Source organism: Oncorhynchus clarkii, chromosome 9, assembly GCF_045791955.1.
Source record: "Oncorhynchus clarkii lewisi isolate Uvic-CL-2024 chromosome 9, UVic_Ocla_1.0, whole genome shotgun sequence".
Taxonomy (NCBI): Eukaryota; Metazoa; Chordata; class Actinopteri; order Salmoniformes; family Salmonidae; genus Oncorhynchus; species Oncorhynchus clarkii.
This window is the reverse complement of record NC_092155.1, coordinates 54,538,610-54,561,711: the sequence shown is the minus strand read 5'-3', so window position 1 is coordinate 54,561,711 and position 23,102 is coordinate 54,538,610. Positions and strand designations below refer to the sequence as shown.

Here is a 23,102-nt window from a genome sequence, read left to right as displayed (position 1 = left end):
CAATATAGACCAAATTGGAGGATGTGTTTTTTGGTCAGGAACCCATCTCTAAAATTAGCATGAATGTAAATTCCACAGTGTTGCCGGTTTTAAATCCACACATAAAAATGAGAGCTACCCAGAACTAGGTTTGCAAAACTACAGAGAATTCTGTCATTTTGGTAATCAGTTAATCTATGGCAATCTGTTAACTTTTGTCATTTTTACTTGAAAACATGAAATAAAAATGTATTCATATATAGTATTAATTGTTTGTATGTGTCAATATTGTCCATGAGTTTCTAGTGGATAGACTATGATTCAAGAGAAAATAGCCTAATTAATGAAAAAAAAGCATATAATCAACAATGGCATTATTTTTAATGAACTATTTCCAACTATTGACTTATTTCACAACTGCCACCAGTTTGGCACAAAAACATTGACATCAAAGACATATTGATATAGTAAAATAAATACAAGTGTGTAAAAAATATAAAGGATATTTCATGCTGAAACCCTCATATTAAACACCAATGGTATTAACTAAGTTGGTGGTTTAAATTCAGGATGTTTTATTACTTTGTTCAATTTTATTTAATACATTGTACATATGATAAGGCCACACAGAGAGCCATAGATAATGACAGACACAGTACCAAAAAGGCCACTACATGTCATGTGATAAAATTCCCCAAAAGACTTGAAAATTATACAAATTCTGGTATTTTACTGGTAAACTTCAAAAGTTAATATACCCTCCCTTTGCAAGCCTACCTAGAACAAAAAAGGAATGGACGAAAGAAGTCATATGTGAACAGTGGCATGATCGTTTCTTTTCCCCCTCTCTTTTATAGAAGAACAGAGACATCTTCAAAGCCACAAAAAGGAGGAGTAAAAAGCCACAGCCGGCCCACAAACAGAAGAATCCACAGGGCAGACTTTATTTTTACCATGTGTCCCAGACACAGGCATTGACTCACAGCCTTCAACACAATCACTGCATGTGCTATTGTGGACTGCAGCTAAGCCACGTATGACGTGTGAGTGCACAACTGCATGCATGTGTAGCACATGGGAATGTGTGAAACTTACTCCTCAGCCTGAAGTGTCTCCACTTGCGCTGCCAAATTGCTAACTATTCAGTGGCACCGACTGGTAAGATGCTTTGTGACGGTGGTCATGTGTGCTAGTAAAGCAGAGGTCCTGAGTTTGAGTCTTGGTGTGAGACGAATTAGGAGGAAGTGGTACTCAGTAAGCAAGCAGTGTTACAAATAGTGCTAGGGACCTTGGATCTGCATATGTGCTCAACGCTAAGGTTGCTGTGGAGTAAGTTTGGGGGGTAAATTAAGCACATGGGCGCAACTTTGGTTTTAGAAGTGGGGGGACATATATATTTTTATCCAGTCGGATAAACACTCCAAACAGTCTACGCGGCCACTCAGAGGCGCTGCATGGTCCTAAAGCACACTGTTGCCATGTTTTGTATTTCATTCCAATGATAAAACTGGGGGGGGGAGGGAAATGCAATTTCAGTCCCCAGTGAAAGTTGCATCCCTGTGGGAATGTGTGAAACTCACTTCTCAGCCTGAAGGTTTACCACTTGCGCTGCTGAATAGTTAACTTTTCGGTGGCGCTGGAAGTGGTACTCACTAAGCAAGCAGTGTGACGTCTGTTACATAAGCACACACCAGCTCGAACACACACCAAAAGGTGCGCAAAATGAAATTACTGTACATACAAATAAACTGACAAGACATACAACAACTGTTGGCTTACATATGTTCTGACATGGATTACCACACAAACATGAATACAAACATTTAGCAAAGAAATAGCTTGTTATGGTTCTGCTCTTGTTTTTCCCTCTGGGAACATAGACAAAAGGTTCCACTTCATATGAGACACACTGCAAGGGTGGAAGATTTTCTTTCTTTTCTGTTCACACAAAGCCGTGTCACATTCACCTCAAAGTGTTGTAGATTACACACTGCAGGCCGAGACTAAGTCAAGGACAGGCATGCTTACATTACTATCACTGTGCCCACTCTCTGTCTACCTGTACTATTTCCTTGTTAGTTCTTTGTTTGCCCATTTTCCCAGCTAGACTAAAGTCTATCTAAATATTTACATTCCCTTTCTTGTATGTTCGTCTTATCTACAGAATGCATTACATGCTTTGTTACATGCATCAATCAATCCCAGCTGATACATTTAAAATAGATGGTGTCAGACCCAAGTCACTTTCAATACAAGGTCAGCCTGAATGAGATTAGGAGAGGCTTGGTCAACACCAAGTGCAATTTAAAGGAAAGGGCAGGTCTGGGCTTGCTAGAATACATTGTACAGCGGTTTTCATTGTCATCTGCATGTTGACCATGACTCATTACAGATTTTAAATCTCGAAAAGCCAGTGTTACCAGTTGAGTAAATGGATGATGGCTGGTCTTATTATATGAAGTTTAACATAAGCTTAAAATTCATGGGAGAAGTTCTGATACTACACGTTGGTGACTTCCCAAAGGAAAAGTCAATTAATTGCAGATCAAGATATCATCTCTTTTGAAACAAACAAAATCATAAAGTCTAACTTTTTATATAATTGTTTTTATATATACACAGTGGGGCAAAAAAGTATTTAGTCAGCCACCAATTGTGCAAGTTCTCCCACTTAAAAAGATGAGAGAGGCCTGTAATTTTCATCATAGGTACACTTCAACTATAAAAAATCCAGAAAATCATATTGTAGGATTTTTAATGAATTTATTTGCAAATTATGGTGGAAAATAAGTATTTGGTCACCTACAAACAAGCAAGATTTCTGGCTCTCACAGACCTGTAACTTCTTCTTTAAGAAGCTCCTCTGTCCTCCACTCGTTACCTGTATTAATGGCACCTGTTTGAACTTGTTATCAGTATAAAAGACACCTATCCACAACCTCAAACAGTCACACTCCAAACTCCACTATGGCCAAGACCAAAGAGCTGTCAAAGGACACCAGAAACAAAATTGTAGACCTGCACCAGGCTGGGAAGAGTGAATCTGCAATAGGTAAGTAGCTTGGTTTGAAGAAATCAACTGTGGGAGCAATTATTAGGAAATGGAAGGCATACAAGACCACTGATAATCTCCCACGATCTGGGGCTCTGTGCAAGATCTCATCCCGTGGGGTCAAAATGATCACAAAAATCCCAGAACCACACGGGTGGACCTAGTGAATGACCTGCAGAGAGCTGGGACCAAAGTAACAAAGCCTACCATCAGTAACACACTACACCGCCAGGGACTCAAATCCTGCAGTGCCAGACGTGTCCCCCTGCTTAAGACAGTACATGTCCAGGCCCGTCTGAAGTTTGCTAGAGAGCATTTGGATGACCCAGAAGAAGATTGGGAGAATGTCATATACATGGAATAACCTAACAAAAGGACAACCATCTCTGCAGCACTCCACCAATCAGGCCTTTTATGGTAGATTGGCCAGACGGAAGCCACTCCTCAGTAAAATAAAATCACATGACAGCCCGCTTGGAGTTTTCCAAAAAGCACCTAAAGGACTCTCAGAACTATGAGAAATAAAATTCTCTGGTCTGATGAAACCAATATTGAACACTTTGGCCTGAAACCCAAGTGTCATGTCTGGAGGAAACCAGGCACCGCTCATTACCTGGCCAATACCATCCCTTCGGTAAAGCATGGTGGCAGCATCATGCTGGGATGATGTTTTCCAGCGGCAGGGACTGAGACACTAGTCAGGATCGAGGGAAAGATGAGCAAAGCAAAGTACAGATGGAGAGATCCTTTATGAAAACCTGCTCTAGAGCGCTCAGGACCTCTAACTGGGGCGAAAGTTTACCTTCCAACAGGACGACCTTAAGCAAACAGCCAAGACAACGAGGGAATGGCTTAGGTCTCAATGTCCTTGAGTGGCCCAGCCAGAGCCTAGACTTGAACCCGATCGAACATCTCTGGAGAGACCTGAAAATAGCTGTGCAGCGATGCTTCCCATTCAACCTGACAGAGCTTGAAAGGATCTGCAGAAAATAATGAGAAACTCCCCAAATACATGAGTACCAAGCTTGTAGCGTCATACCCAAGAAGACTCGAGGCTGCCAAAGGTGCTTCAACAAAAGACTAAGTAAAGGGTCTAAATACTTAAGTAAATGTGATATCAGTTTATTTTTTATGCATTTGCAAAGATTTCTAAAAACCTGTTTTTGCTTTGTCATTATGGGATATTGTGTGTAGATTTATGAGGGAAAAAAAATATTTTAGAATAAGGCTGTAATGTAACAAAATGTGGAAAATGTGAAGGAGTCTGAATACTTTCCGAATGCACTGTATGTATTGATACGTAGGCTGTGTGACATTTTAAATGAATGTATTTCAGTCCTCGACTAGTAATGTTCTGTACTATGTATTATGTCATGCTTCATGTGGACCAAAGGAAGAGTAGTCGATGCTTTTGCAGCAGCTAATGGGTATCCTAATAAGTACCAAATATGAATGAAAGGCAATAGTTTATTAAGACTGAAAAACAACCTTCAATTACAAATAAATCCCAGCTCAGTGTAAAAATTACAATAAATAAAAGTACAAAAATAGACTTAAATAAAGTAAAATGGAGTTTACTTTTTAATCAAGAAACTGCTTTAAAAAAAAAATATATATATATATATATATACACGAAGGAAACATTAAGAGCACCTGCTCCTTCCATGTCATAGACTGACCAGGTGAACAATGATCCCTCATTGATGTCACTTGTTAAATCTAGATAAAGGGGACGAGACAGGTAAAGAAGAATTTTTAAGCCTTGAGACATGGATTGTGTCAGTGTGCCATTCAGAAGGTGCATGGGCAAGACAAAATATTTAAGTGGCTTTGAACGGGGTATGGTAGTAGGTGCCAGGTGCACCGGTTTGTCAAAATGGCAACAACGCTGGGTTTTTCACACTCAATAGTTTCCTGTGTATCAAGAATGGTCCACCACCCAAAGGACATCCAGCCAACTTGACACAACTGTGGGAAGCATTGGAGTCAACATGGGCCATCAAACCTGTGGAACGCTTTCAACACCTTGTAGAGTCCATGCTCCGACAAATTGAGGCTGTTCTGAAGTGAAAAGGGGGGTTCAACTCAATATTAGGAGGGTGTTCCTAATGTTTGGTATCCTCAGTGTAAATTTCCACACTATGTGGTTGGAATAATACTATGACATTGAAAATGATAATGCCCATTTAGTGTAAGAGCTGTTTGAAAAGACAGCCTGAAATGTTTGCCTCTTTTGGTGGGATGGAGTTATGGCCTGCCTGGTGACATCACAAGGCAGTTAACTAGTTAATAGACCAATAAGAATTCCAAATCTCTCTGCCATTAACAGCTAGTTTTCCCCTCACCACTCCCAGACATTCTTATCAAACTTCTTGGTTGAGATATTGCTCTTTGTTAAGAATACATTTTTTTCTTCTTTAAAAAAAACCCCCAAAACATTTAATTGAAAACCACAGTTAATGATTTGATATTGAGATAAAACAGCTGTATTGGGGCTTTAAAAAGGCAAATTATACAAAAGACAAAAATGTAAGTCAATAAACCAGGAAAAAAATCCCTTTTACAAATGGAAATTTAGTAATATAATAACGTTCACAAAACATGAAACAAGGACCATCATATTTTCATGAAATTAGACAGTCCAAAATGTAACATAAAAAAATTCAAGTCGTGAAGAGAGAGTAAACTGATTTTCAGTCTTCTTTTAAGAGCATTGGGGTACATTATGAACACTGTATTTTGGATATAGACTAGTCCCAGACCTGTTTGTGCTCTTGCCAACTCCATTGATGTCATTGTTTGATGTGAGTTGACAAGAGCGCAAGCAGATCTGGGGGACAAAATGTGGATATGCATGAGCTGGTCAATAAAGACAGAAGGAAATGTATACTTTCTTGGCATTACCAGAAACAGCCACTATCAATGGAATGCAATCAGAGGAAAAATAATACACCAAGCTTACTAGTATATCTGCATTGTCAAAGCAAATAGTTTCATCCCTCAAAAATGTGTTACTGAACACCATATAAGAAATCTGGATAATGCAATCGGAATAAGAATAGTTTTCAAGTTCTGATGAATTTTTATTTTATTTTAAATACTACTTTACTGTCACTTTGAAATTGCATATCAAACTACACATTGCACTGTCTGAAATCTCAAAAAGCATTTCTAACCCTCCAAAATGTTACTTTTTTAGGCATTTGTATTTTCAACTAACTTTGAAAAAAAGGCACACACTCAATGTATTCCTGACTTGAAGCTCGACAATACCTTTCCAAATTAAATTCATCATTATTAATATAATTCTTTCTGCATCATTTTATTTCAAATGTGATCTTCCTATGGCATAAAGACAATAAAAATGGCAAGTTAGATCTTTTAGATGAGACAACTTAACCCAATTGTTACTCATTTAAGTGCTACAATATACAGTGCATTCGGACAGTATTCAAACCCCTTGACTTTTTCCCCTTTTTGTTACATAACAAACCTTTTCTATTATTGATTAAATCGTTTTTTTCATCATTAATCTAAGCACAGTACCCCATAATGACAAAGCAAATATAATTTATTTCAAATGTATAAAAAAAAAAAATTAAATACCACATTTATTTTGTTGAAGCACCTTTGGCAGCGAATACAGCTTCGAGTCTTCTTAGGTTTGACTCTACAAGCTTGGCACACCTGTATTTGGAGAGTTTCTCTCATTCCTCTCTGCAGATCCTCTCAAGATCTGTCAGGTTGGATGGGGAGCGATGCTGCACAGCTATTTTCAGGTCTCTCCAGAGATGTTTTGATCGGTTTCAAGTTCTAGCTCTGGCTGGGCCACTCAAAGACATTCAGAGACTTGCCCCGAAGCCACTCCTGCGTTGACTTGGCAGTGTGCTTAGGGTTGTTGTCCTGCTGGAAGGTGAACCTTCACCCCAGTCTGAGGTCCTGAGTGCTCTGGAGCAGGTTTTCATCAAAAATCTCTGTACTCACTGGGTGACCAGTGAGATATACCTGCTGGAGCGCGTGCTAAGAGTGGGTGCTGCTATGGTGACCAGTGAGCGGAGATAATGCGGGGCTTTACCTAGCAGAGACTTGTTGATGACCTGGAGCCAGTGGGTTTGGCAACGAGTATAAAGCGAGGGCCAGCCAACGAGAGCATACAGGTCACAGTGGTGGGTAGTATATGGGGCTTTGGTGACAAAACGGATGGCACTGTGATAGACTGTATCTAATATGTTGAGTAGAGTATTGGAGACTATTTTGTAAATGACATCGTCGAAGTCGAGGATTGGTAGAATGGTCAGTTTTACGAGGGTATGTTTGGCAGCATGAGTGAAGGATGCTTTGTTGCAAAATAGGAAGCCGATTCTAGATTTAATTTTGGATTGGAAATATTTAATGTGAGTCTGGAAGGAGAGTTTACAAACTAACCAGACACCTAGGTATTTGTAGTTGTCCACATATTCTAATTCAGAACCGTCCAGAGTAGTGATGCTGGGCGGGCAGGTGCGGGCAGCGAACGGTTGAAGAGCATGTATTTAGTTTTACTAGCATTTAAGAGCAGTTGGAGGCCGCCGAAGGAGATTTGAATGGCATTGAAGCTCATCTGGAGGTTAGTTAACGCAGTGTCCAAAAAAGGGCCAGAGGTATACAGAATCGTGCCGTCTGCGTAGAGGTGGATCAAAGAATCACCAGCAGCGAGAGCGACATCATTGATGTATACAGAGAAGAGAGTCGGCCCGAGAATTGAACCCTGTGGCACTCCCATAGAGATTGCCAGAGGTCCGGACAACAGGCCCTCCGATTTGACATACTGAACTCTATTGGAGAAGTAGTTGGTGAACCAAGCGAGGCAGTCATTTGAGAAACCTTGGCCAGGTCGATGAATACGGCTGCACAGTAATGTCTCTTATCGATGGCGGTTATGATATAATTTAGGACCTTGAGCGTGACTGAGGTGCACCCATGACCAGCTCTGAAACCAGATTGCATAGCGGAGAAAGTACGGTGAGATTCGAAATGGTCGGTAATCTGTTAACTTGGCTTTCAAAGACCTTAGAAAGGCAGGGTCTTATGAGACTCGAAATTGAACTCCGGTGCATCCTGTTTCCAAAGGGTTTTCGTTTTGTCATTATGGGGTAGTGTGTGTAGATTGTTGAGGAAAAATTATATTTGATCAATTTTAAAATAAGGCTGTAAAGTAACAAAATGTGGAAAAGGTCAAGGGGTCTGAATACTTTCCGAAGGCGCTGTAAGTGATGTTCTTTGTTGCAATCAATTAATACAAGCCTTTACAGCATGTTAAACTGAACATGATGAGTACCTCATATCTTTTCACACTGTTTTTATATAAACTCAAATTCATATGATAGCTTAACATCTGAATTAAGCCCACATAAGGCATAACAGTAGCCAACAACAGCCCAACCTGGACTTTAAGACAATAACCTCAAGACTGGCATATTCCAGTGCCCCATGTTAACCTATGGCCAGCCCCTTTCAGGTCCACTCTCTGCTTCGAGTCCATTTTCATTAGTTTAGCAAGAGATTACGCCGACCAGAATGCATTTCACTCAGTGAATTGCAATGGCATCGGCAACACCAGACTCATTCCGAAAAGGGCACAGCAGTCCACGTCACACAAAGAATCATATTAGTTGAACTACGTATAAGTGGTTGTGTCACTTTTTTCATTTTCTCTTCTCAATATTTGGTGCTAGAGATGGAAGCATGCATCCCAAAAATATATAAAACAAAGATTGAGCAATGAACTGTATCTGTACAAATACAGATGGATAATAAAAAATATATACAGTATAATATACACAGTCTAATTAATACATCTATTGCTGTATAAATTCAAAAATATTAGCAATCACTTAACAAGTCTGTTACAAATCTCCAAGAATGTACAATATGTCAGTCTCTTTTGGCTGGACCATGTTCCTACGACGTGTTCAGTTTGGTTCTGCCTGTCCAAAGCCGTTCCCGCAGCTCCGCTCCAGTCCAGTCCAACACAGAGTTCAATATTCAGTCAGAGTGTTGCCCGCTTTAGTGCCGATTCAAATTCCTGTACCACTAGTATTGAGTCACACTGCAAATACACTCAGGGTGCTGGTCTGGTCTTTCAAGCCCAGGATGCTATATGCAATTCTCTTCAGGTGGCCAGGCAGTCTTACGCCAATGTTCTTGATATCCCTTTGAAAAAGAAGACGAGAGAGATTGAGAGAGTCATTGGATAGCAACGGGGGAATTCACGTCTTGACTTGGTTCAGATTCCTTTCATGTCACGTGTGAAACTCATTCCGCGGAGGGCCAAGTGTCTGTGGGTTTTTGCTACACCCTTGTACTTGATTGATGAATTAAGGTCATTAATTAGTAAGAAACTCCCCTCACTTGGTTGCCTAGGTATTAATTGAAAGGAAAAAGGAAAAAACTAAAACCTGCAGACACTAGGCACTAGCAAAGCAAAGATAGCAACCTATTGAGAATAACCCCTAGAGACTAGCTGGGAGGATGGAAGGACAATTTCACATTTTCAAGAAAGGGCAAACCCCTCACATGTCCACACGTGCCAGAATCTGGCAAAGGTGTCCCACATCTAAGTCACTCATTACCAGGTTTAATTACATTTTTAATTAGTTAATGAGGATTTCCCATCTCGCCCATCAATCACTTCTCTGGCGAGCAGAGGGAGTGTCGTAAATAGTTCCTGGCTAGGTCGAGTGCAACCAGATGACAAGAGATCGAGCATGGGACTGAAAATCTCACCAGGGAATATATGACACACACTTCAAAGACGTTTCCCCTGTTTCCACACAGCGCTCATTTTCATGTGTTTTGTCTGAAGACTAACTAACTCCCAGATACTGTAATTATTGAAAGGCTGATATGATATTTTGGGACAGTGCTTTTGTCTGAATATCTTTTTGGGGTGTGTGTTGCCCTAAAGTCCTCTCCTCATCCACAACTGTTCTACACTACATGTGCCTTAATTTCCCTTATCTCCACATTGCCCCTTCTACTCTAGTGGCTGTTCTCTCTTCTTCTCCTTCTCCTTTCCTTTTATGATGCATAAGTCACATTGGCCTTTGCCCTACACAGCCACGATCTGCTGCAGAAGTGCTGCCCTGGGCTGCTGGTGTGGGCAAAGGAGGGAAAGAATTGTAAAAAGGACAGAGGGAGGAAGAGAGGGGGCAAACCACAAGCCACCACCAGGCCACCACAAATGAGCCCTGTCTTTCTTTCGCTCCATAATTTCTTCCATCTCACTTGTTTTCTCGAGTTGTAAAAATGCCAGAGCTTATATTGTGCGTAAACTGTTCTCTGGCTTTGAAAGCAACTTTTTCAAGAACAAAAAGCCAAAATACTCTGCAGAAGTCATATCCATAACATGTTTTGGAAAACTAAGAAAGGGCCCAGCTTGGGAACCAGTTGTTCTCCATTGTGCAGATACTCTATACATATATTTGTGCTATTCTATTCCAACATTCTCAACCAATCTTAGATTATTTGCAATCAATAGTTTCTCAGATTAGATATTTTTTATGGTGAACATCTCATCTAGCAACAGACAATGTCCCCCCAAAATAAACGCTTAAAAAAACACTACTCACTCGTTCTTCATCTGCAGCACCTGGTCCATGGTGAACACTCCGGCACAGGTGAAGTTCTCACTGTACTGGCTCATCTTGATGGACTCCAGCCACTCGGACACTGACCTGAAGGGTGAGCCATCCGAACCACTGGTGCTGGGCAGGCGGATGGATACGCTGGAGTAGGGAAAGTAGAGAAGAGCAAGGAATAATCATCAATAGCCGGCCGACAGTGAAGACAAGGAAAAGGCTGTAATAACCCTGCGAGGAAACGGTGAAATAAAAAGCATTTGGTGCAGCTATGGAGAATATGATTAAGGAAGGAACCTGACAGCTCTTTGTTTTTTTGTGGGGCGGCAGGTAGCCTAGCAGTTAAGAGCGTTGGGCCAGTAACCGAAAGATCGCTGGTTCGAAACCCTGAGGTGAAAAATATGTTGACGTGCCCTTAAGCACGGCATTTAACCCTAATTGCTCTTATATTTCGCTAAATGACCAACATGTAAATGTGTTTAAAACATGTTCAGACACACATTATGCTGCCACACTATCCTACCAAGAATTTAACAAAATCTGCATTTTTTTTACACTCCACTCTGTTTTGCCGTTTAATTCCCTTCTAGAGATTAAAGAACTCTTACCGGGGGTCGAAATCTGCGATTGCCTTCAGGGACTCAGGGCTCCTGAGCAGCTTGTCCAGCAGGCTGACAATGTCCGGGAAACGGGGCCTCTTGGAGCGTTCCTGCAACCAGCACTGCAACATGAGCTGGTAGACGGTTGATGGGCAGTCCATGGGCGCCGGCAGCCTGAACGCCTCGTTGATGGCCTTCATTACCTGACAATCAGAGGCTAGAGGTCACTTTGAGATCTCAGACTTGAAACGAGGCTCAATGAGATGTTATGGTAATTAGCACCAAAATTATTTTACAATCATTCGTTCTGAACAGAACCACATTTCCCCCCCCCCAACTCTTCCAACCAGCAAAATAAATGTTCTGACTCAGTTCGAACCCCCCCCCCCCAAAATACTGGTTTATATAATTTCTTTGTTCTTTTTTAACCTGTGAAATCAGTTTTTTTTTTAAATATCTAGCACATTAAATTACTTCACCAATCAGTGCAGATAAAGCAGGCAAGCTAGTTGTTTACATGTTTGATCGACAGTGTAGCCTATGGCGCAGGATGCGACAGAAATTTTGCGGGTGGGATGAGAGCAAGAGAGAGTTGAGGAGGCTTGAAGCACTGGGCATCTTGTTATGACACGCATTATCTGAATTAGGTACACAGAATTATACCTAGGAGGAGCGGCTTCTATGGAGGAATGTTGAATGTCCTTTGAGCTAGCTAGCTAACAAGCTTGAGCTAGCTAGCTAGCTAGCTGTGTGTGCAGAGCGGCACCAGAACTAAAAACACATCTTACCCTTTTGCACTTCTTGTATATTGAAAAAGTTAAATCTCTCTCCCATCTTCTGAATCACACTTGTAATGTCAGTACAGTAGCCTATGGTAATGTCAGTACAGTAGCCTATGGTAATGTCAGTACAGTAGCCTATGGTAATGTCAGTACAGTAGCCTATGGTAACGTCAGTACAGTAGCCTATGCTTCAGACGTTGGAGGGCAGGTAGCCTAAACACGCACAAGGATTTTCAGCTTGCAGGCAGATCCTGGAATAAGTTTCTGAGTGACAGAGTGAGGGCTTTGCATAGGCACTTTGTTGCATTTTTTGTGGGACTAGAGCAAAATGCCTGGAACGTTAAAGAACGTTATTAACCGGTTCCCATGCTTTAAAAAGAACTGTTCTGTACCGGAACAGTATGGATCACATTTGTTTCCGTTCCTTGAAAATGTTTGTTATTTTACGGTTTTCGGTTCTGTTCCCTGAACTGGTTCCAACTCCTGGTTAGCATTAGAATTGTAGCATACCTCGCAGTTGCTCATGTCCCAGTAGGGCCGCTCGCCAAAGGCCATGACCTCCCACATGACAATGCCGAAGCTCCACACGTCGCTGGCCGAGGTGAACTTCCTGTAGGCAATGGCCTCTGGGGCTGTCCAGCGGATGGGGATCTTACCACCCTGTTGGAGGGGAAAGAAGTGGACAACACTCAGGTCAAAGCCCAAAAAATACAGTTTTGCTCAATTCAATTACATTTTATTAAATGAAAGTCCTCTGTGAGCAGTTTACACTGAAATACAGTGTTTACAAGGCAAATGCATAAGCAAGGGCTAACTAAAGCCAACCATTCTAACGTCCAATGATAGCTCACACTGGTGGTGTAGGTGCCCTCAGGGTCGTCCTCCAGCACTCGGGACAGGCCGAAGTCAGACACCTTACACTCCAGGTTATTGTTGACCAGGATGTTGCGGGCAGCCAGATCCCGATGAACGTAGCTCATGTCGGAAAGATACTTCATGCCTACGGCGATGCCACGCATCATGCCCACCAGCTGGAAGGAGGGCAACTCGTCATCGTGATCCTGAGGAGGAAACACATATGGTTGCACACACATTCTGTTAGAGAGACATCATGTGAAGTTTCTGTGGTTACTCAGTGGCAACGCATTATCCTTCACTTATATAGGTAACTTGCATACTTGAGTACATACTGTACTCACCTTTAGGTACTTGTCCAGTGCTCCGTTCTCCATATACTCAGTCACAATCATGGCATGTTTGACTGGAATCAAAAAAGGGAATAAATAAATGTTAACTACTGCCCAAAACAGGCAGGAAATGTATACAGATGGAATTGATATATAGACCGGGTAAGTGAATGTTTGACAGGAGCATACTGTTCTAGGTACAGGTAGCGCCCAGTAGACTAACAGAGCCTTCTTACATTTGGTGACGACTCCCTCCAGGCGAATAATGTTCTGGTGGGAGAACTGTCCCATGATGCTTGCCTCTGAAAGGAAGTCCTGCCTCTGCTTCTCCGAGTATCCCGGCTTCAGCGTCTTAATGGCCACCGCCACTTCCTTCCGCCCTGGCGCTTTCAGAATACCGCGAAACACCTCTCCAAATTCCCCTAAAGGCGCAGAAGAAAACAGTTTTAAAACCCAAAGACAAGATTGAGCAATATTTCAAGCCCTATCCTTTATATGGTTGTGGCTTGTAGTTAGGGCTGGGCGATATCAAAATTAAATTAGTTCAAATGTTTTTGTGCAGAATCCCTTTTTTTTTTTGCATTTATGTTCACTTGTTCTCATGTCTTTTTGGTCTCGTCTCCTTTGCTCTTTCTGTGCACCTTCCCATTCTCTCTCACACACACACACGCGCACACACACACACACGCACACAAGCCCTGCCACTCACAACAACAAAGATGAGAGATCACTTCATCCTCTCTGACAAGCGGTTTCAACTCACTATTTGCATTTAAGGTTTGGTCCAACTGAATCAATCATATGGACACAAACACACGGACACATTATTTTACTGTAATAGAGAAGTTAACCTTTCCAACAATACCCTTTTAAGTCTCAACTCCTCAAATTGCATGCAGAACAGACACTACTAAAACAGGAGTCTCAACGAACATTGATTCTGAAAAATTCATGCTCAGTTTGTTGAGCGTGGCATTGCAGTATCGCATACCGCTAGCAGCATTTTAGCCAAAGACATATACTAGCCGTCTAGTCTGTTTTATAAATGTGAAATAAGCATTAAACACAATTCTATAAGGAATTGGCAACTTGTTCTCTCGTATCTCATTCTGAGAAATAAGGTAGGCCACCTGATTCCAACATCTGAACAGGCTAGCATCCTCTTCAAACAGTTGGAGACGGAGTGAAGGGATGTGTTCAATACCAATTCAACCGTTCTACCTTGTTAGCTAGCAAATTGCTAGTTGAATTGGTATTGAACACATCCCTTAACTCCGTCTCCAACTGTTTGAAGAGGATGCTAGCCTGTTCACTTTGTTCAAACTTAGAGAAAACATACAACAAAAAAATAGATATGATTTTTAGGTCATATCACCCAGCCCTACCTTTAGTGTCTCTCGAGGGTTATGGAAATTGTGTACGGAGAAAGTAAACAAGAAAGCATCCGGAGCTGTTTTGCTCCGGGCCTTTCACAGAGGTGTGTTATTGTGGGATTGTGTAAGAAATATGTGTTTCTCTCCATGATTGGGAGTCCCATAGGGTGGCACACAATTGGCCCAGCGTCGTCTGGGTTTGGCTGGGATAGGCCGTCATTGTAAATAAGAATTTGTTCTTAACTGACTTGCCTAGTTAAACAAAGGTTAGATTAAACATTTTCATCTCTCATTGGTGGAGGCTTGCGGCCTGTGTGGGAGCATGGGAATCAGCTGTCACAGAGGACAGAGCACGGCTGGGGAGGAGAAGGGGAGGTGGATGTTGGGGGTTCAAAGAGCAGAATGGCAGATGTTGTCACACTGCAATAAAACTATCATTTGCAGAATAGGAGTTTGGGCTCAAGGGGTTATAGCCTCTCAAATACTCAGTTTTCTGCTCCAGTTACTTTTGTTTATCTTATTATTATTTAATGTGGATTTGGAGATAAAGCACTGGTCCCCGAAGCCAAGCAGAGTTGCCACACTGAATTATGTCTAAACATGCAAGTTGAAGACGCAATCCATCAATACCAATCTGAATGGTCTACCCACTGTCACTCAAGAGCTCAAGTTGTAGCCTTAACACACCAAATAAAAATATAAACTGGGACTTAGGGGATGGAAAAACCCTTCAACTCCTTCATCCTTAGCCCTTAAGTACATTGTTTTAACTTAGTTCTGAACTCACCAGCTCCAATGACTTTCTGCTTGGTCACGTGGCTGGGATGGATCTCGCTGGCAAACTTGAGGATGGCTGTGTTGGGGTCCTCGTACGTGTGCGGATCCACATAGGTCTTTAGCGGCTTCAGTTGCTCTGGAGAAGAATACGAATAGATGGGCATTTGTGAAAGAAAGATAAAAATACATAGAGAGAGAGGGGTACTTATTTTATTTTGTCTACCTGAGCTAGAGAAGTAAGTATCTTCTGGTTCTTGTCTTGTATGGGAGTTCCTTCTCCTGAATAACAGAAAAGAAATATCATCAGTAATTATCATCGTCATCATCATCTCGCTCCAAAAACGAATTATCCGTTTTTCTTTTTATCCTTCCATTTCCAGCTAGTTTCAAAAGACGCCTAGTCATTGGTGTGTGCCGCCTCGATTCACTGAGGGAAAGCTTTGATAAAGACTGGAGCCTGTCTGTGTTTCCTAAGCCGTGTCAAAGACAGATGGACGGATCGACGGACAGATAGCGGAGTGCTGCTGTGCTGAAGGATTTGCTACAGTATGCCACAAGAAGAGCCGACCAGCTCTTATTCCAAAACAATGTGCCACTTGGGCCCGCTTCCATTCAAAGCCACTACTTGTTAGAGTATACTCATTGAGCAATGACAAGCTGCACTCAATGCCAATTCTCCCCTAGTGAGTGCTGGAAAACAGACAGAGATAGTAGCAAAAGGAAGGGGAGAGAAGGGCAAAAGTAAAGAAGAATGAGAAAGGAAACCAGTGAAGGGGTGAGTGTTATGGAGGTGCTTAACAAAAGGGGCGAGAAGCAAAGGGCGAGGGGCAGAAAGGAGGTTGCTGCTAACCGTTTGCGTACGAGCAGGACGACCACCACAATGAACAACATGGCCGCTCCGCCAACTGCCGCTCCGAAGATGACCGCCGTGTTGCTCTGGGGCACTGTGGCACATCAACAACAAACCCTGAGACACAATGGTAACACACTGACAAAAAAAAAAAAAAAAAAAAAAACACACACTCCCCGACAAAAAAAAAAAACACACACACACTGGTTCTTTCATTTCGAGGCCCTGTAGTATGGGGCGGTGTCCCAATCATCTCAAATAGCATCCTATCATTCTCCCTTCCCCTTATTAGCCTCATATGGCTATTCATCCTTACTATCAGGCAGGGTCTCAAATTCATCCTCCATGGATCCTCCAGGGCTGCCCTCGGGGCTCAGGGCCTTGACCCTGAATAGGTAAGCCGTGGCTGGGGACAATTCACTGATCTGCACAGAGCTCTTCTCCAGAATCAGAACAGTGTACGTGGTCACATCCAGATTGTCATCCTGGAAGAGTTGGAGAGGGGGGAGAGAATTGAAAGATGAGATAAGTCATGATTGATTCACTGGGTTTCAGTAAGGACTCAAAATAATAATAATTTTGTTATGCGATATTGCTCCCTTTATGTGGCGTTTATCCTCCATGAAACCCCGCTCATTTTCTCTCTCTTACTCTTTCTTTCCTTTGTGCACTATCACAACATTACATTTTTAAGTCCTTATATAACAAAAGACATACAATAGAACAGTGCAAAAATATGCACCCGCTAGTGGTGGCGTGGGTGGTACTGTACCTTCTTGCGGTAGCTGAGTTCGTAGCGGGTGGGCCGGGGCAGGGGCCTGTGGGGGGCTACAGCCCAGGACAGGGAAAGGCTGGTGGGGCTTCGCTCGACCAGACGCATGGACGTCACCTTGGGGGGGTCTAAGGAGAAGGAAGGAGGGGAGATGTCAACAATACCGAGACGTTGTGCAATATCCTTCACAGGTTCAACCAACCAAGAGCTTTTGAAATGCTTTCATTGCAATATGTGTGAGAGTATTTATTTATCATGCTTGTATGAGAAGCCATAACTACATTTCAGATCCCATTTGATCATGCATAATTAAAAAGTTTCTACTACTTCTACTACCATTACTCCTAAGTACGGTAGCCAGTGTTGAGGGTAAAGTGTTACAAAAGTAACGTGTTTTGCAATCAGATTACTTTATGAGTAACGGCGTAAAGTAACAGTACTTTTTTACAAATTGGGTAATATTATTACAGTTATTTTTGTCAAAACCCATGATCCGAACTTGTCTCGTTTCCTCTTAAGTTCTCGAGCGAGCGGAGAAAGGCTGTTTTGAGTAAAAGCATGACAGCTGTTTTCCATACAAATTTATAGAGGACGCACCTCTGATCTTTGCCCATAGAGGGCTTTCCCGTCTTGTGGCAAGTGGGCCCTCTATACATCTCTATGGGTCAGTGTACGTGCGGTCTATAAACAGAGCTGGCAGCTCGAGAGAAATATTTTGAATGAAAAGATTGGAAATCTGTACAGATGTTTTGCTTAGAGTATACACCGAGGGTACAAGAATTTGAAACACCTTCCTAATATTGAGTTGCACCCCCTTTTGCCCTCAAAACAGACTTCATTCGTCAGGGCATGAACTTTACAAGGTGTCGAAAGGGTTCCACAGGGATGCTGGCCCATGTTGACTCCAATGATTCTCACAGTAGTGTCAAGTTGTCTGGATGTCCTTTTGGTGGTAGACCATTCTTGATCGACATGGGAAACTCTTGAGCGTGAAAAACACAGCAACATTGCAGTTCTCAAAATGGTGTGCCTGGCACCTACTACCATAAACTATTCAAAAGGCACTTAAATATTTTGTCTTGCCCATTCACCCTCTGAATGGCACACATACACAATCCATGTGTCAATTGTCTTAAAAATCCTTCTTTAACCTGTCTCCTCCCCTTCATCTACACTGATTGAAGTGGGTTTAACAGGTGACAACAATAAGGGATCATAGCTTTCGCCTGGATTCATAAAAGTAACAAAGTAATACTGTAAAGTAAATGTAATGAGTAATACGTAATGTATTACTTTTTCAGGTAATAAATCCCAACACTGATGGTGACTCACCTGTGTAGTGCAGGGCAGTGGTCAATGTGCTTGTGGACGGGGGCCTGTTGGAGCGCGGTGCCACCTGGCTGGCAAACAGCGACACTCCGCTGTGGGCCTCCACGGTGAAAGTGTAGTTGAGGTGGGGCTCCAGCTCGCTCACCGCCACCCAGGTGTGCATCAGGCCCAAGCTGGCTGGCTCGAGGCGCACCTTCTCCCCGCACGGCTGGCACGTGGCGCCATCACAGCATCTACACTCCACACTGTAGGTGATGTCAGTACGGCCGCCCGTGTCCTCTGGCGGGCTCCATGACAGATGCAGCTTGCCCGCGGCCAGCTGGGTGGTCGTGGCGACCAGTTCTTGTGGCGCTGAGGGCAGGCCTAAGGCAACAGGAGCAGGAAAATGGATGCATAGTATGTTAGTTCATGATGTATGATTAATGTCATCATTATGTCAACCACTGTAGCATTCTGTGATTTTCTATTTAGTGTCATTATGTCATTATTTTGGTTAAGAGAGCACTATGAGCGCAATAAAAACTCTCATTAGTTGTCAGTGTGGGATCCACCAATGGTGACAGTGCACATTAAAGTCATTTTCCTAAAATGGACACCTTCCTCCTCCTAACCTGAGCAGGGCCCTGTTGCCGGGTCGTCGGGAGCGCGGTAGAAGCCTTCTGCACATGGGCAGAGCAGCGCCCCGGAGCCCAGCAGCTGGGTGTTAGCAGGACATAGTTTGCACGTGTCGCTGGGCACGAAGGCTTTGAAGAAGCCTGGCTGACACTCTGAAAACACAACACACACAGGGGAGACTTTCATTAGGAACTGAGGGGAACTACTTAATAAACGGGAAATTAAAACATGGCAAGGAAAACATAGTGTGTATCCCAAATTGCACTTTACTCCTTATATGGTGTGTACTGCTTTTGACCAGATCCCTATGAACCCTGATGAAAAGTAATGCACTATAAAGGGAATAGGGTGCCATTTGGATGAAAAAACAAATGTTTATGTAGATGATTATTACAGTGTTTTCCTACATCCGAGTGGGTGTTTGGTGCAGAAACAACAGCCATAATATTACTCTTTAAACCTTTAAACCATCCCCATTTTCTCGCTCGCTCTCTAAACCAATACAACCAGTCTTCCCACATTTCCAGGACTGTAAGTCAGCCATCAATACTCCACGAGAAGAGGAGAGAAAAAAGAGGACTGCAAGCCAGAATCAAGTGGGAAAAGAAATCAGAAAGAGAGAAAATGAATAAGTGAAACCATTATGTGCATACTTGAGCCATCTTTTAAAAAGACCCCTGTGCAAATATGAAACTGTATCGCTTAGATAAGATGTCTGCTGATTTCACACATGGGAGAATATAGTGGGAGAGATACAGGTAAGCTCAAGCTGTGCACCAACAGTAGTTGGAATCAGAGTAAGACGGCGTGAAATCTCTTGAGGGTCTCATGGAGGAAAGTGAAAATGAGAAGGCCGCCCTTAAATGCTCCAAAAACATTCCAATGGCTTCTGGTCATGTCTGTGCTCTATCCCCTTACATGACTACACACACACGGCGAGCAAATCTGACTTCAGAGGAAGGATTACTGTTCTCTTCACCTGTTTCCCCTGCCCTCTCTCACACACACACACTCTGTTTGCTTTGGTTCTTCTATTTCCAGGCCCTGCAATATGGGTCTGTATTCCAATTATCTCAAATAGCATCCTTTCTTCAGCCAGCTCTCTTTTCCTAGGTTGACTTCATTGCTTTATCAGACATTGGGGGGGGGGGGGGGGGGGGGGGGGGGCAGGCGAGAGAAATTGATTACAGGCAATGGAGGAATGACCTGAGAAAGAAGGTGAAATATGTAAAGAATCAATGATATATGGTTCCAGTGTCTGCATCCAAAAGGTAACACCAGGGGCAAGTCAAGAAGGACACCGATGTCTATTCTCAGAGAAATATCAGCTTTGATCAGTTACCGCCTTCGCTGAAGTTTACTTGGAACACGCAAGTAACCTCACACTCTCCTGAAAGAAAATCACCCACATTTCATTTATTCAAGTAACTATGCGACGTTCCCTTCGCTCCATTCGTCTTTTGCCTCATTGAGGCCTACAAGTTGCAGTTGCCATTTGTCGGCAGTAGGATGACATGGCGAACATGAATGACAGTAGTGCATTCTTAGTTGAGAGAAAAATCGAAGCATGAAAAGATTTTGGATTGTTACTCATTCTTTCACGTCCCCTTTCCTCTCATTCTCTGCCAGCTGATTCTATAACATTCATGACTACTCATTAACAAGATCTCGAAGGTCGAAAAGACATGGCGGGACAGAGAAACAGAAGGGCAGCAGAGGGATAGAAAGAAAGAAGGGTATCGAATCCTATTGCGAGTGGGCAAACGAAACAGCTGCCATCTCGAATCCCAATCCATAGGCCTCCGTCTTCTCTGACCTCCGCACTGGTAATCAACAAATACCTCTGTCCCTTCCCTTCAAGCCTCACCAAAAGGCTCCCAGCTAACTCATTAGCATATTCTTTCACAAGCAACCAGCAGGCAGAAGAATGTCAAGCCATTCAAAATTTTCTTTACATTTTTTATAAACACTTGTTGCAAATAGTAGAAATGTCACATGGCAACAATAGAGGGGACTAGGCTATTTCTGTGCTGCAGCAATGGTGGGGGAATGAGAATGGCTGCGATGCATCTGGTCATGGCTGCGGGGAGATTACAGCAATGTACACGAAGAGCTAACAATAATATTCACGTAAATCTCGAATGGCTCAAAGTGGAGGAAAGAATGACTTCATCACTTTTTCTAAGAAATGTTGACATGCTGAATGCACTGAGCTGTTTGTTTAAACACATAGCACACAGCTCAGACACCCATAGATGCCCCACAAGATGTGTCACCAAAGGTCTCTTCACAATCCCCAAGTCAAGAGCAGACTATGGGAGGCGTACAGTACTAAATAGAGCCATGGCTACATGGAACATCAGGTAACAGATGTGAACAGTAAAATCAGATTAAAACATTTTTTATACAAATACTCCTTATGGAAAAGCGGGGACTGTGAAGAGAGAAACACAGGCACAGACACACATAAATGAAATCAAAAATCCAATTTTACTAGGCACATGCACCGAATACAACAGGTGTAGAACTTAGTGAAATGCTTACTTACAAGCCCCTACCAACAGTGCAGTTTCAAGAAATATGGATAAGAATATGCGAAAAGTAACAAGTTATTTAAGAGCAGCAGTAAAAAATAACAATATATACAGGGGGATGCTGGTAAAGAGTCAATGTGTGGGGGCACCGGTTAGTTGAAGTAGTATGTACATGTAGGTAGAGTTAATTAAAAAGTGACTATGCATAGATGACAACAGAGAGTGGCAGTGGTGTGGAGACGGGAGGGAGGGAGGCAATGCAAATAGTCTGGGTAGCCATTTGACTAGATGCTCAGGAGTCTTATGGCTTCGGGGTAGAAGCTGTTTAGAAGCCTCATGGACCTAGACTTGGCGCTCCGGTACCGCTTGCCGTGTGGTAGCAGAGAGAACAGTCTATGACTAGGGTGGCTGGAGTCTTTGACAATTTTTAGGGCCTTCCTCTGACACCGCCTGGTATAGAGGTCCTGGATGGCAGGAGGTTTGGCCCCAGTGATGGTAGTGCGTACAGCCCAGTACATCTGTAGGGCCTTGCGGTCAAATGCCGAGCAGTTGCCATACCAGGCAGTGATGTAACCAGTCCGGATGCTCTCGATGGTGCAGCTGTAGAATCATTTGAGGATCTGAGGACCCATGCCAAATCTTTTCAGTCTCCTGAGGGAGAATAGATTTTGTCGTGCCCGCTTCACAACTGTCATGGTGTGCTTGGACCATGTTAGTTTGTTGGTGATGTGGACACCAAGGAACTTGAAGCTCTCAACCTGCTCCACTGCAGCCTCGTCAATGAGAATGGGGGAGTGCTCGGTCCTCTTTTTCCTGTAGTCCACAATCATCTCTTTGTTTTGATTATGTTGAGGGAGAGGTTATTGTCCTGGCACCACACGACCAGGTCTCTGACCTCCTCCCTGTAGTCTGTCTCGTTGTTGTCGGTGATCAGATCACTGTTGTGTCATCTGCAAATTTAATGATGGTGTTGGAGTTGTGCCTGGCCGTGCAGTCATGACTGAACAGGGAGTACAGGAGGGGGCTGAGCACGCACCCCTGAGGGGCCCCTGTGTTGAGGATCAGCGTGGCGGATGTGTTGTTACCTACCCTTACCACCTGGGGCTGCCTGTCAGGAAGTCCAGGATCCAGTTGCAGAGGGAGGTGTTTAGTCCCAGGGTCCTTAGCTTATTGATGAGCTTTAAGGGCACTATGGTGTTGAACGCTGAGCTGTTGTCAATGAATAGCATTCTCACATAGGTATTCCTTTTTGTCCAGGTGGGAAAGGGCAGTGTGGAGTGCAATAGAGACTGTATCATATGTGGATCTGTTGGGGCGGTATGCAAATTGGAGTGGGTCTAGGGTTTCTGGGATGATGGTGTAAGGCAGACACACAAGGCACGCACTCTACACACACGTACACATGGATTTTGTATTGTAGATATCTGGTAGTAGAGTAGTGGCCTGTGAAAAGTGTTATGAAATGTAACATATTTTAAATTGTATATAACTGCCTTAATGTTGCTGTACCCTAGGAAGAGTAGCTGCTGCCTTGGCAACAGCTAATTGGGATCCTTAATAAATACAAATACATTAACACGGAACCCATACCGGCTGCACGCGTGCGTCATCGTGCATAAATGCATTTTGTCCCC

General features: G+C 43.0%; 1 protein-coding gene across 1 annotated transcript in view; it reads right to left on the bottom strand.

The window, feature by feature from the left end:
• Nucleotides 1-6,101: 6,101 nt before the first annotated feature.
• Nucleotides 6,102-23,102, bottom strand: part of LOC139416576 (ephrin type-A receptor 2-like) — a 38,936-nt gene continuing 21,935 nt past the window's right edge. Inside the window, exons 4-17 of the mRNA XM_071165401.1 lie at nucleotides 18,931-19,086; nucleotides 18,323-18,682; nucleotides 16,991-17,118; nucleotides 16,535-16,703; nucleotides 16,219-16,312; nucleotides 15,592-15,647; nucleotides 15,379-15,504; nucleotides 13,455-13,640; nucleotides 13,231-13,292; nucleotides 12,883-13,092; nucleotides 12,542-12,691; nucleotides 11,259-11,452; nucleotides 10,642-10,797; nucleotides 6,102-9,223 (exon numbers count right to left, since the gene is read on the bottom strand). Coding sequence (XP_071021502.1) covers nucleotides 9,115-9,223; nucleotides 10,642-10,797; nucleotides 11,259-11,452; nucleotides 12,542-12,691; nucleotides 12,883-13,092; nucleotides 13,231-13,292; nucleotides 13,455-13,640; nucleotides 15,379-15,504; nucleotides 15,592-15,647; nucleotides 16,219-16,312; nucleotides 16,535-16,703; nucleotides 16,991-17,118; nucleotides 18,323-18,682; nucleotides 18,931-19,086 — 2,156 coding nt within the window. The 3' untranslated portion in view covers nucleotides 6,102-9,114. The remainder of the gene's footprint in view (nucleotides 9,224-10,641; nucleotides 10,798-11,258; nucleotides 11,453-12,541; nucleotides 12,692-12,882; nucleotides 13,093-13,230; nucleotides 13,293-13,454; nucleotides 13,641-15,378; nucleotides 15,505-15,591; nucleotides 15,648-16,218; nucleotides 16,313-16,534; nucleotides 16,704-16,990; nucleotides 17,119-18,322; nucleotides 18,683-18,930; nucleotides 19,087-23,102) is intronic.